At 42.3% G+C, this 12294-nt stretch overlaps 1 protein-coding gene across 1 annotated transcript; it reads left to right on the plus strand.

Annotated features, from left to right (window-relative positions):
- The first annotated feature begins 3051 nt into the window (after positions 1 to 3051).
- amer2 (APC membrane recruitment protein 2) lies at positions 3052 to 8333 on the plus strand. Its single transcript, XM_079361443.1, has one exon. It carries the CDS (start codon positions 3239 to 3241, stop codon positions 5315 to 5317), a length of 2079 nt encoding a protein of 692 aa, XP_079217569.1. The 5' UTR covers positions 3052 to 3238; the 3' UTR covers positions 5318 to 8333.
- The last annotated feature ends 3961 nt before the right edge of the window (positions 8334 to 12294 follow it).

Below are 12294 nucleotides of genomic sequence, written 5' to 3' on the forward strand. Positions count from 1 at the left end.
ACTAAAGCTTAGTTTAATCTGGAGCTGGAAGACCCTCCTTCCAGGTCCGGTCATACTGGTGATAAGGCTGAGTGAATGTTCCTCTACAGGGTGGGTTTGTTTGACTGAATCATATACAATCCCCCCCCCCCCCCCCCCCCCCCAGTCAGTCAAATAAATACATCTCACTGATCTTGAAGTTATGTTTTTTATTTTGATGTGTTGCAAAGAAAAGTTAACTGTGCAGCTTGTCCAAATATTATATTCAAAATAGCATGTTCATCCATCTGTGCATGCATTATATCTTGCAATTGTTCTTCCAAACAAACACACTGCTTTTAACAACAGATCAATATTTGCATCCAGAGGCGCTTTCCTAGCACAGCACGTGGAGTTTGCATGCACATTCAGCAGATAAATGCAGCCATAGTGCAAGGGATAAACACATTCACATGCTGGCACACTCAGACAAGCTGTATTATTAGAAAACACAGCGAGATAGAGAGACAGGCAGAAAGAGAAAATGTCCTCTAACTGTTCCACTTAGTGCTGAGCTTCACTCAGGGGGCTGAAATGGGAACCCTATTTAGACAGATGGGGGTGGAAAGAAGAGAGAGAGAGAAGTGTGTGTGAAGATAATAGGGTGTGTACTTCTATTCATTGTGTGCATGTGTCTGTCTTCTTGCTCAAAGTAAGTAGAGGGAGAAATTAATGATGTGGTTGTAAAGAAAGCACAACGACTAAACTGACTAAAATGTGCAGAAATAAACATAAAAAGCTTTTCATACAAGGGGGTGACAACTCCCTTGTTGCCACGGTTTAGCCCACTATTTTTATATTGAATCATAAAGTAAGCTGTTTGAAACATTTTTCCGAGAAACAAACAGGTATAATCCACTTAACCCTGTTGTTTTTGTAACCCAGTTCAACACCGTTAAACAGATGTGGGGTGCTGTTGATACTTAAAGATTCATGATAATGGGCCACAAACCAGAATTTACAAATGTTACATACAAGCTAAGTTTTAAGGACCATAGCCATGTTTATTCCCACCCCTAGATCTCATCAAAATCCTTTGTTTTCCATGTGATAACTGAGCCTACTCATGAGTCTCCCCTCATTGTCAGCCATCTGCTGCTCAGAGTCATATTCAAGTCCACCCGACAGCCAGCTGACCTGCTAGCACTGCTGCAGGGCATTGCCTAGAATATCTGATGTACCTGTAAACCTGCACACTGGGTGACAGAATGGCTGGCAAGTAGACAGATTGTCTCTCCTATTAGGGTAAAGCAGAAGGAAAATTTACCCCAGTGCTTCACTCTGGGGAAGCCCTCAGATGTGTTTGTGTGGGTGTGAGCATGTCTGTGGGTGTGTATGTTGCCTTGGGCAGATGAATGCAGACATTGTTTGATAGCAGTGGGCTGGAAGAGGAGAGCCTGTGCCAGCAGCAACTGAGGAGGAGGAGGAGGAGGAGGAGAAGAGAGAGAGAGGGAGAGAGAGAGAGTGAGAAAGAAAAGGAACAAGGGTGGGAGGAAGGAGGGGAGAGGAGATTTGTAACTGGGTCGGGGTAATCAGGAAGATTCATGGGGGTTGGGTTGGATAGAAAAGGCTGGAAAAAGAGCACCCAAGGTGGATCGCACTCAGCATGAAAATGGGGAACTCTGGGTGAATCCACTGCAGGGGAGGATAACATATATTCTGGGAGAAATGCATCAAAAGCATTGGCTGAGTAAGAGACACTCGAGGACTCTGTTTAAACTCTCTCTCTTTCATCATGCCAACATACACTGCTCCATCAACATGTCTAATGTGTTGATTCAACAGTACACTATTTCAGACATATTTAGTCTTACAATAACATATCTATAGTACAATCAATACAGGGCAAAACATTAGGGCTATACACAGCTTTCCCTCTATTGTTAGTAAGCAGTTAATTGTTCTAAAGATCCATAGAAACTCTTGCCAAAGTAATCACTAACAGCATAGTTAATCCTAAAGAAACCTAGTGTAGATTTCACGTGTGGTTAAACACACACACACACACACACACACACACACACACACACACACACACACACACACTCACTTAGGCTGATAGGGTGACAGTTAGAAGTGTTGTCATGGTCAGTAGACACCTGGTCCTGTGTGTCCATATGGAAGAGAGCTAGGACCATATGGCCTATATGTCTAGTCCAAACTGTATTGAGGATGTCTGAGCTGTGTGCGTGTGTGTGTGTGTGTGTGTGTGTGTGTGTGTGTGTGTGTGTGTGTGTGTGTGTGTGTGTGTGTGTGTGTGTGTGTGTGTGTGTCTGTGTGTGATCGTATGCACACCCTTTTGTCTTAAAATCCATATCCAAGCTTAGGCCTGACACACTTCATTCACATATACAAGTACACACACACACGTGTGTACTTGTAAATGTGTCAATGAAGTAATTCATTTTGATATATCTATGATATCATTTGCACAAAATGCTACATTACTCCCATATTCATCTGGTAATAAACATCTACCAAAGATTGTTTTTTTTTTTAAACAATTATTATATTAAAACGGGTGCTTTTAAGCAACCAACACTCACTTGTTAGATTTTTCCCACCTTGTTTAAAGAAATCAAATTCCAACAAGTATGCAGCACGCTATACAGTATAATGAGCCATTACACTGTGTCTCATGACTTGCTGCAAAAACTCACAAATAAACATTGAATTCAATTCTCATCGTATTAATTCGTCAGTGTGCATGTACCACTAGTTACTCAATTCAAGTGAGCCATCCAGTCATCGAACATACATTCAGACAGGGATGTAATCAGAGTCCAGTATGTAGGGCTTATAAATTGATGAATAGTGAATATAAAGAGCAAAAAGTGTGTTGGTGACAGGGAAGGTAGAGGAAGAGAGGAGGAAGAGGATGGGGGAGGGACTGGAGGACAGACACTGGCGCCCCGCCAACGTTGACGAAAGCTGCTTATCCCTCCCAGTTGCCATGGATACAGAAAGGAGCAGCACACAGCATGTGTGTTAGAGAGAAAGAGAGAGAGAGAGAAATAGAGGGAGGGGAGTGAGGGAGGCAGAGAGAGAAAACCAGAAGGCAGGCGTTTGAGCAAGTCAGAGAGGGAGTGAAAGAGCACCAGGCAGAAGGGTGAGGAGAGAGAGTGAGGGTGAGTGCATGTGTGGTCAGAGAGAGAAAGGACAGAAGGGCAGTTAGAGCGCTCGAGGGAGACGATAGAGTGGGACGATAGAGTGCTAGATAATGGAGGTGCAGTCGGAGTGTGTGGAGCCGCCTGTGGCCCCTCAGTGTGACCCCCAGCCCACAGGGAAGATCAACAAAGCTGCCTTCAAACTCTTTGGGAAACGTCGCACCGGCTCCGGTATGGCCAGCTTCTTCTCCTCCTTCAGAAACAAAGGGGCTACTAACAGCAATGGGAATTCTGACAATGGGAACTCTTTGAATGGAAATGGATCGGCAGCATCAGTGGAGCTTGTGAGGAGCAAAACCCACGATGGACTAACGAGTTCTAACAACGACAACGATGGACAGAGACAGGAGGGGCTTCCAAGCCTGGAGGCAGGACCGGTGAGATCTCTTAGCAAATCACTTAGTTTCTTCTCCCTACTCCGGCGTGGGAGTTTCAGATCAAGTGAAAATGGAGGGGTGGGGCTTGTCCGAAGAGGGAGGGGCTTAAAGGGGTTTTTCAGCAGCATGCGATGGAGACGCAAGGAAAAAACAAATGAGGGAGAAGGGGAAGAGGTGGATGGAAAGCAAAGTAAGGATGGGGATACTGCTGACTCTGAAAAGGTAAAGGATATTATGCTCACCCTTGAACCCCCTCCCCATCACCAACAAGAGGATTGTGGGAATGCAGAGGCAGAACATACTCTTGAGACTCCCACTACTAGTGTTACCATGACACCTGCACACTCTGTTGCCATGCCAGGGACATCTGGTGAGCCAGACTCCCCTTTTCCTTACACACCCACTGACTCACCCCTCCACCCTCCCATCCAAAAAGCCAAAGCATCAATTTCCAGTCTCACCCCCTCCCTTGCTACACCACCTTTGGATCGCTGCAGCACAGGTGACCCACCCTCAGAACCTTCGGTGGAAAAACTCTGCTCCCTCCTCTTCACTGATGTCACTTCGCTAAAAAGCTTTGATTCACTGACAGGCTGTGGGGACATTATTGCTGATGCAGAGGACGAGGGGCCAACAGGGAATGGGGGAAGTGGCACCAGCAGCAGCAGCAGCGGGGGAGGAGGGGGGACGGTGGGTGCAAGTGTTGGGAGACCTGTTGGTATCACCAGTGCATCATCACGTGGCTCCCCTAAAACTATTTTATCTTCACAGCTGATCCAACCCATGTTCTCTGTTTGCCCAAGTTCAGTGCCTTCCACCCTCCCAGCCCGGGCCAGAGTACCGCCTCCACCCCAGCAGCACCCAGCTGGTAGTGGAGTGGTAGCCTACATGGGTGGAGGGGAAGAAATGGCAAGTCCAGAGGGGGTGGATGATGCAGACATGCAGGGACTCTGGCACATGCTTCCCTCTACAGGTGATAACTCCCCAGCTCTGCCTCGGTCCCACCAACCTCCCTCTTCTACCCCTACTTCTACTTATCCCCCTCGTGCCACCTCCAACCTTTCCAGCAGCCACCTGCCCTCTGCATCCAGGAGTGCAGACCGGAAGCTACCCAAGGTGAAAGCACTTGGACTCAGTAAGATTCCAGTAGTTGGTGGAGCAGGGAGCCGGTCAGCAAAACCAACAATGCCTCATGCACATGTCCGTCATCCAGCATCTCCTGGTGAAAAAGAGCCTCTTAGTGATGAAGGCTACTGGGACACACCCTCAGCAACACCCACAGCAACACCCGATGAGAGCGGGGTGCAGCATAACCAGAGTATGGCGTTATCCAGAGACAGTTGCTCTGGAGACCATCTGTACGACCTCTATAATGACCCTGAAGAGGAAAGGGAAGACGAAGAGCAGGAAGGGGAAGGAAGTCTAAACAGTACTCCCTCTCCATCCACTGAATACAAACTAAGCCCCACCAACCAAACCATTTCTCCTTCCTCTTCTTCTTCCTCTTTCAGGTCAATGAAAGGAAGCACCAGCCTTCCACGGGAATCCAAGATCCCAGTGACCACCCGTCAAACCTCTCCCCCCCACTCTGCAAGCCAGTCAGCCCTCTCCTCGGTAATAGAGGCCGAATCCCCTCAACCAGTGACCGAACCACCACCTCCTGCTCGCACCAGAATCCCTGTTTCCAAGGTGCCGGTCCGTCGGTCGGGGGGGAAATCTGGCAACCAAAACAGAGGACCTGCAAACAAGAAGTAATTCCAGTCAAACAGGTTGTTCTTTCCTACCAACGTATTGACTTGAGTCTACATCCCTTCAGTGATGTTTATGCAGAGCCAAAAGTTTTACCAGACCAAGAAAAATGTGGAGCTGTAGAGTTAATGGCCTATAAATTCCTCTCAAATCTTCAAAGCTCTCATTCCTTAGTGTTTTGGCTTGTGACAGGCTGGAATAGAATAAGTGGTTTGTTCACTTGAGAAAGTCACGAGGAGACTCCAAAAAGCTGGGTTATAACTTCACAGCTTTCACTGGAACTTTGGAAGTTGACTTTTGACAATCCATGAACAAAATTTGCCTTGTAACTTTCCTGGAATAAAACTCTCGACCTGCTGAGAGTTTGACAGTTCACGACTGCACACTGCAAGAAAAAAAGAAGCAGAGCACCTTTTTGTCTCTTACATTTTGCTTATGGAATATGACAAAACACAATTTTCTTCAAAGGACCTAATCTAATCAAAGATTTGTTTTTCCTGAGTTTGTCCTCTTGTCTAATCTGTAACAAATTACCTCCTAATCCTTTTATTTTAGAGCCAAAGTATGAAGAAAAAAAACATAGTTGTCATTTCGCAGCATCTCAACAGTATCTGCAGCCTGGAAAAACCAACCTGTTTTTGTTTGGCTGTATGTATTTTTTGCTTTTTGAAAGTGGTCTTCTGCTGGCCGCAAACTTTATTAAACTGTATGTGCAAATGCAAAAAACCTCCAAATTATGATCATTAAACAGTTTTATGTCCTATCTACTTTCAACTAAAAAAGTTAAAAAATGTGACCCAGTTTTTTTTTTTTTTTTAAAGATAGACATTTTTTCTCTGTTTTGGCTGATTACTTTTTTATTACTGGACTTCAAGTTTGGCTTCAGCCTGTTGCATATGGATCGCTAGAATACCCACAGCATCACACAAAGTACATCCGTAGGATGCCAATCTCTGGGATTTACAACTGTTCAGTAACCAATGGAAACCTACAAAACTATCGCAATACCCAGCCAGGAGGGATCCCTTGCACTGATGCTTCAATGCAAACGAAAACACAAACCACACTCGTATACAAAATGCAACACAATCACAACAAACAAATCATAATACTGTGCATGAAGTGCCACATGGGCGCAAAGGTCAGGGAACATCAAGTAATGCTGAATGATTTAGTTACACACACTGTTCAACTTTTGGCACTGTCTTTGTAGCGACACTGGATGATTTTCTTCTCCAATGAAACATGCACAAAAAAGCTTTTTTTTTCTAGTCACTTCTTCATGGATTTCATACCATTTTTATGAGGTTCACACTGCACGGATCTTAAACTGTGATCACACACCAGCTTCTTAATACTCTGCTTTCTTTATTTTTTTTTTACTAACATGCTGTATAGGATGGATAACAAGGTAGGTGTCAGCCAGTATTAGAGAACCAGAATATGCCTGCAAGTGTTTTTTTTGTTTGTTTATTTGTTTTTTAAATAGGCTGTGACCCCCCCAAAAAAGACATGGAAATTCAATCAGGGTTTGAGATAAGTAAGACATTTAAGTGACAATTAACTGCCATCAACCATATCTTTTGGCTCAACAGATAAACACTAAACTCTAGAAATCACCATAGTTGTGTATGAATATGAATGTAGCTTGACATTATGTAGATCACTGGTCGGCATATACTGGCCTGTGATGGTCTGTTTTCCTTCTTTGTCCCTCTTTTGTGGGGGAGTGTGTTTTCTAGGACCCCTATGAAAAATGAAGACAAATTACTGCACAGTGATGCAGACTTGCAAAGCACCACTTGTTGTAAGAATGAGTGGGTGTATTACAGTCTTAAAAGGCCTTTGTTAGTAAATCAGTGAGACAAGTTACAGGGAGCAGAATGTTCCCTACCCTTCAGTTAAAGAGTGTGGTTTTCGAAGAGCATGACATTCGAGATGATGTAAGTTTTCGGGAGCAATGACACATGAGGGTCATACTAGTTCATGATAGCTTCCCATTTCATTTAGAGTGTGATGATTGATCCACAACGATGTTCCAGGTACAGAAATCTATTTATCCCCCTGATGGTGTAGTGTTGGAACGGGTAAGGTGTAACCTGAAGCCGAGTCTGTCATGAGTCTGTTTGTTTTAGCACACACTAAGGGCATGGTAAAGATTATTTGAGGAGAAGAGGATTATCATACATGATGATGTTTTCTTTGCCTACTCTGAGCTGTTATAATTTATAGTCTTTTATTTTGTTACTCTCCTGTAGAAATGATAAAGAAAAGGATGGATGCATAATATAACTTGTAATTAAAGTGAGTAACAATCTGAACCGTTAAAGTATTTATGGTAATATTAACAATTGCTGAATGATTTTCTCTTTCAAGCAGTGGCAATGCTTGTGGATTGTATACCAAAACAGTTGCCTAAAGAGTCGAACATTTACATTTTACTTTGTAGGAGACAATGAACTGGTAAAGGAAAGGTAATTCTGCATTTCATGTTCATAAGATTGTGCTTAAGTATTGAAACTTCCTTTGTTGATAGTCCATATACTGTACCACAACATTGTGTGTTTAAATAGAGCTTGTTGTCCCCCTTTTTTCAAAATAAGAGATCCTTTGGGTACCAGACATATGCAGAATAGTGACATCAGCCAAAGAGGTCTCCATACTGCCCTCTGGCTAAGTTTGTTTTGTTTCTTTTCCAGACCGACTCTTTTTATTGTTTGGGTCTTCATTAGATCATCTGCTGCGATGGAAAGCACATCATATTTTCCTTTTCTTTTTTTTTTACCGTATGTCTGTTCACAATGTGAAGTCTTTCCACTTTTCTTATTTAATAAATAAAACTGTGTGTGCGCTGACAGATGAGCTTCTGACTTCTTTAACCACACTTACTCAGCATCCACTACAAGAGCAGACACTGGGTATACTTGTATAATAAGAGCAACAAAAGATAGATTTATCTCCTCAATTCCCCTCCTCCATCTCCATCTTTTCTACCCCACATCCCAGTGGCATATATCCCTATGGAGATGGCCGGGTGGGAGTGGGAGGGATGGGGAGAAACAGAGACGCTTTTGTTGACATGCAGTGTGGCACTTTTGTTGTGGCTTTGCACTCTGTGAAAGGCCTGGCTAGGAAGTAATAGGTTATCAATATATTTCATTGACTGCTGATTGATGATAGCCTGGTGGATTTGTTATTGTCTTCTGTTAGATCCTAGTGGGAAACACCATGTGGAGACAGGAATTGAGAACCAATATGATGACAAAGGCAGGCACCTGATGCATAGCTGATGCACGTGGAAATGGAGCCTTGTGTGTGTGTGTGTGTGTGTGTGTGTGTGTGTGTGTGTGTGTGTGTGTGTGTGTGTCCTGAATTTAGATGAAAGGGAGGTTCCTGTTATTTTGAGAAAACCACATGTTGATACAAAAAAAGCCTATATTTTGTTGTGGTGTGCATGAGCATGCATGTGGTGTTGTAGAAGGAGGATTTGGTGCAGTGCGAATCCCCTTTGTAATGGTGCAGCAAACCCCCCACCCTCCCTTCACAGCTCTCTTTCTGCATGCTGAGGTTTATGTAAAAGCATTACGTAAGACAATAACACACACTCCTACCAGCCCACCCGGTCAAAGCTAGGGACGCTGACAGGGAGAATGTTGCCGTTCTGGTGCACACAAGCACATGTGGTGGCTGATGTCATCATTAATCTGCTGCTGCTGTGCTCTGGATGTGAACACTCATCCTCATTGTGAGGCATGTTTGTGTGCATGTTTGTTTTGCTGCATAATCTAGTAGAAGTGCATGACAGAGGGTTCAGTGTATGACGAACAATACAGATATCCACAGATAATATGGGAGTGTGGAAGAAATGCAAACAAAATGTGAGGCTATAGTCAAAGGCGTTAGTCAGGACTTGTGACTGCTGGAAATAGCTCTTCTAGCATCTATTAGCTGCGTCTTTAGAGCTAAAACATAATTCTGAGACCCATAGATGCTTTTTTGTCCTTATTGCGAGCTAAAAAGTTGCCTCTAAGCAAATGATATTAGCACTACGTGGGCTATAAATTTAAGCTGTAGGAAACACTGCTGAAAGACATTGGCTATAAACTAGCATGATTGGTTCCTACATATTCACAGATCATATGCCTTCAAGAGTGGTTTCACTTGTTAGCGAGTGTCTTTCAGCAGTCTCTCTGTAGAGCCTAAGAGTGATTCTGTAATAAATTGTCCATATACTAAGCTGTATTTGAACCAACTTCTGTTTCATAAAGAACGTGTGTGTGTGTGTGTGTGTGTGTGTGTGTGTGTGTGTGTGTGTGCATGCATGCGTGTGTGTGCGTGTGTGTGTGATGAAGCCCCTTAACACGATTCAAAAGCTGTACCCCACATTTTGCATGGCAGCTTCTCCATAGTGGTTCCCATAGTAACTCCACTAGGTCAACCAATGAAAAGAGGGGGCTGGGCTGGGCAAGTGGGAGGATGTGAGAGTATTGGGGGGGGGGGGGGGGGTGTTCCTGAGACACTGTGTGAGATGACGTTATTTGGGTTGATCTGTCGTGGTGGAAGATGTATAATAATGAAAAACACACATACTAAAAAGAGAAATGCATTGATAGTGATTGTTAGCACTCTGACCTTTAGCACACTTACTCTAAACACATTGATTCCACATATAAAGGTGCCACTCGATAGCATTGCTTTTCACCTCTGTAACCTCACTGGAAGCAACCACTGTTCCTCTCTGTGCACTCACTCCTCTGTTGATGTTTATGTTGAGTCCACTATTATATGATGCTGCAGTTCCTTTCAGGGCGTATGTGTTATCCACCTAACTGTCAATAATTCATCAGCCGACAAGCTTCTCTTTGAGTGAGCATGACACCATAACAGCATGCTGTACGATGTGGTGCCATGTGAAGATTTAACCCTGCTGAAAGTCAAACAGGAAAATCCATTTATATAAGAGTTCAGCAGGAGGATAAACAAGCATGCATTCTTTTACATAACTTTTTTTTTTTTTTTGTCAAAACTGAATGGGAGCTTGTAAGCAAAACATATATTTTTTTAAATTCTGAGTCATAAGATGGGGAATGACTGAAACTTCCTCAAAGGCAAATGTCTCGAAGAATGAGTCAACGGCTTGGAGCATTGTACAATGGCTTGCTTTTAGCACAATTTCACTATTAAAATTTGGGATGCTCAACATTCCTGATTCTCAAATGTCACAATTACAACCTTAAATCGTAACACCATATCGAATTTAGTTCATTATTGTCATGGGAGACTCCCCCCTGAAAACTGTGTCATTTTCAACAGAAACAATGCTAAAAATTTTCCAAGAAGGGGGACTGGCTTCAAAGTACATCATGGCTGTGTCTGCGTGGGCAGAGGGCTATAGAATTCTCTTTGTAAAGCGTCTTCTGGTTGGTTGGCTTATCAGGTCAAATTACATTGCCCACTGAGGATTTAAGAGGCACCTGTTACCAAAAAGTGACGTGCATGTAGCTGGAAATTAAACCAGTTTAAAGCTAAGCTTATATTTCATGATGTAACTGATGGTGGCTTCAGTGTTTGATCATCGACTATCTACCAGTTCTGAACAACATGAAGTTGGCTATAGTTTATCTAAAAAAATAAACAAACATTTGAATTACAAATTAAAATGTCACCAATACAAATGCTGCTACATGTATAATCTGATTTTGTAACATAAACTGCCGTCTATTTTTTTATATGAAATTTTATATGCAAAGGTTCAACAGCACTGATACAGTTAACAAACTATGCCTACAGAATTTACATACACAGGAAAAAAAAAAAACTGTCAGACAAAATATGATTGGTGATGATGGTAAACATGTACAACACAGCTGCAGCCCCTATGAACAGCCTAAAATTAACACACTGAAGCCAACACAGACAATATTTAAATTAGCCGTTGGAATGTAAACACAAGTGCACAAGACTGTACAGCTATAAATTAGCACACTGAGCAAGTAAACTTTACTCAACAGAACAATATGGATGACTACTTATGTCACTTTATACATTTTGCTTTGGTTAAAGTGACTTTTATGGCTTACAACATGTCACAGAGCTATTTTCAGTTTCGTGAGTCAGCCAGTATTCTTTGAATATCCTAGATCTATAGTTACCACCGCTGCCACGAGAGGGCGCTGCATTTAAATAAATAAAGGGAGCTTTGCATACTGTAGATAAAGATACAACTGTCTCTTAAATCTATATCTCAAACAGAGTGAACCCAGCAATACATTTTGACGAAGTTCAATAATCTACAATGACCCCCAAGGATGATTGATGTCACACAGCATTAATCTTAAGTACACTCACAAGTATTTTATGCAAATATCAGCTTTAAAACACAGGTTCCTTTCGTTTAATCAAAGCCTTTTAATACTTCAAGAACAAGAACTTACAGTAGCGTAATTGTAATGTGAGGTCAAACAATAAAGCTAATATTGGAATAGTAGAGTAAGGACAAGTGTGCCAATACAAAAACAAGAAGCAAATTTGGAACAGCTGTGCAATTAAGAAATGCATATACATCCCTTTTCCAACCTAACTTCACTTGAGCTTGAGAATGAATAAATCATATCAAATCTGCACATCACAGTTTCATCTAAAGGTGATGGAGGAAGGGTTCAACACTGTGAACGACTGATGGAAAATAGTGCTCCACCCAAACAACATACATGCATTACATAAAATTGCAAATAATCTGAGGATATCATGTCTACAATATATAATATAATCAAATGATTTAGAGAATCTTAAATTTCACATATTGCACTTTTTTTCAATCAATTTAAGAGTCAGAGCTCCCTTAATCCTTTGGTAGGTGAAAGACTGGGTGTAAGTTCCTTAACTAGGGATGGCAATTTATAGCTCGAACTCAAATTACCTAATAAACGAGTACTTGAAAATGATTTATTGTTTTCATAGTAAAAAAAATATATATATACTCG

Source organism: Symphodus melops, assembly GCF_947650265.1.
Source record: "Symphodus melops genome assembly, chromosome: 14".
Lineage (NCBI taxonomy): Eukaryota > Metazoa > Chordata > Actinopteri > Labriformes > Labridae > Symphodus > Symphodus melops.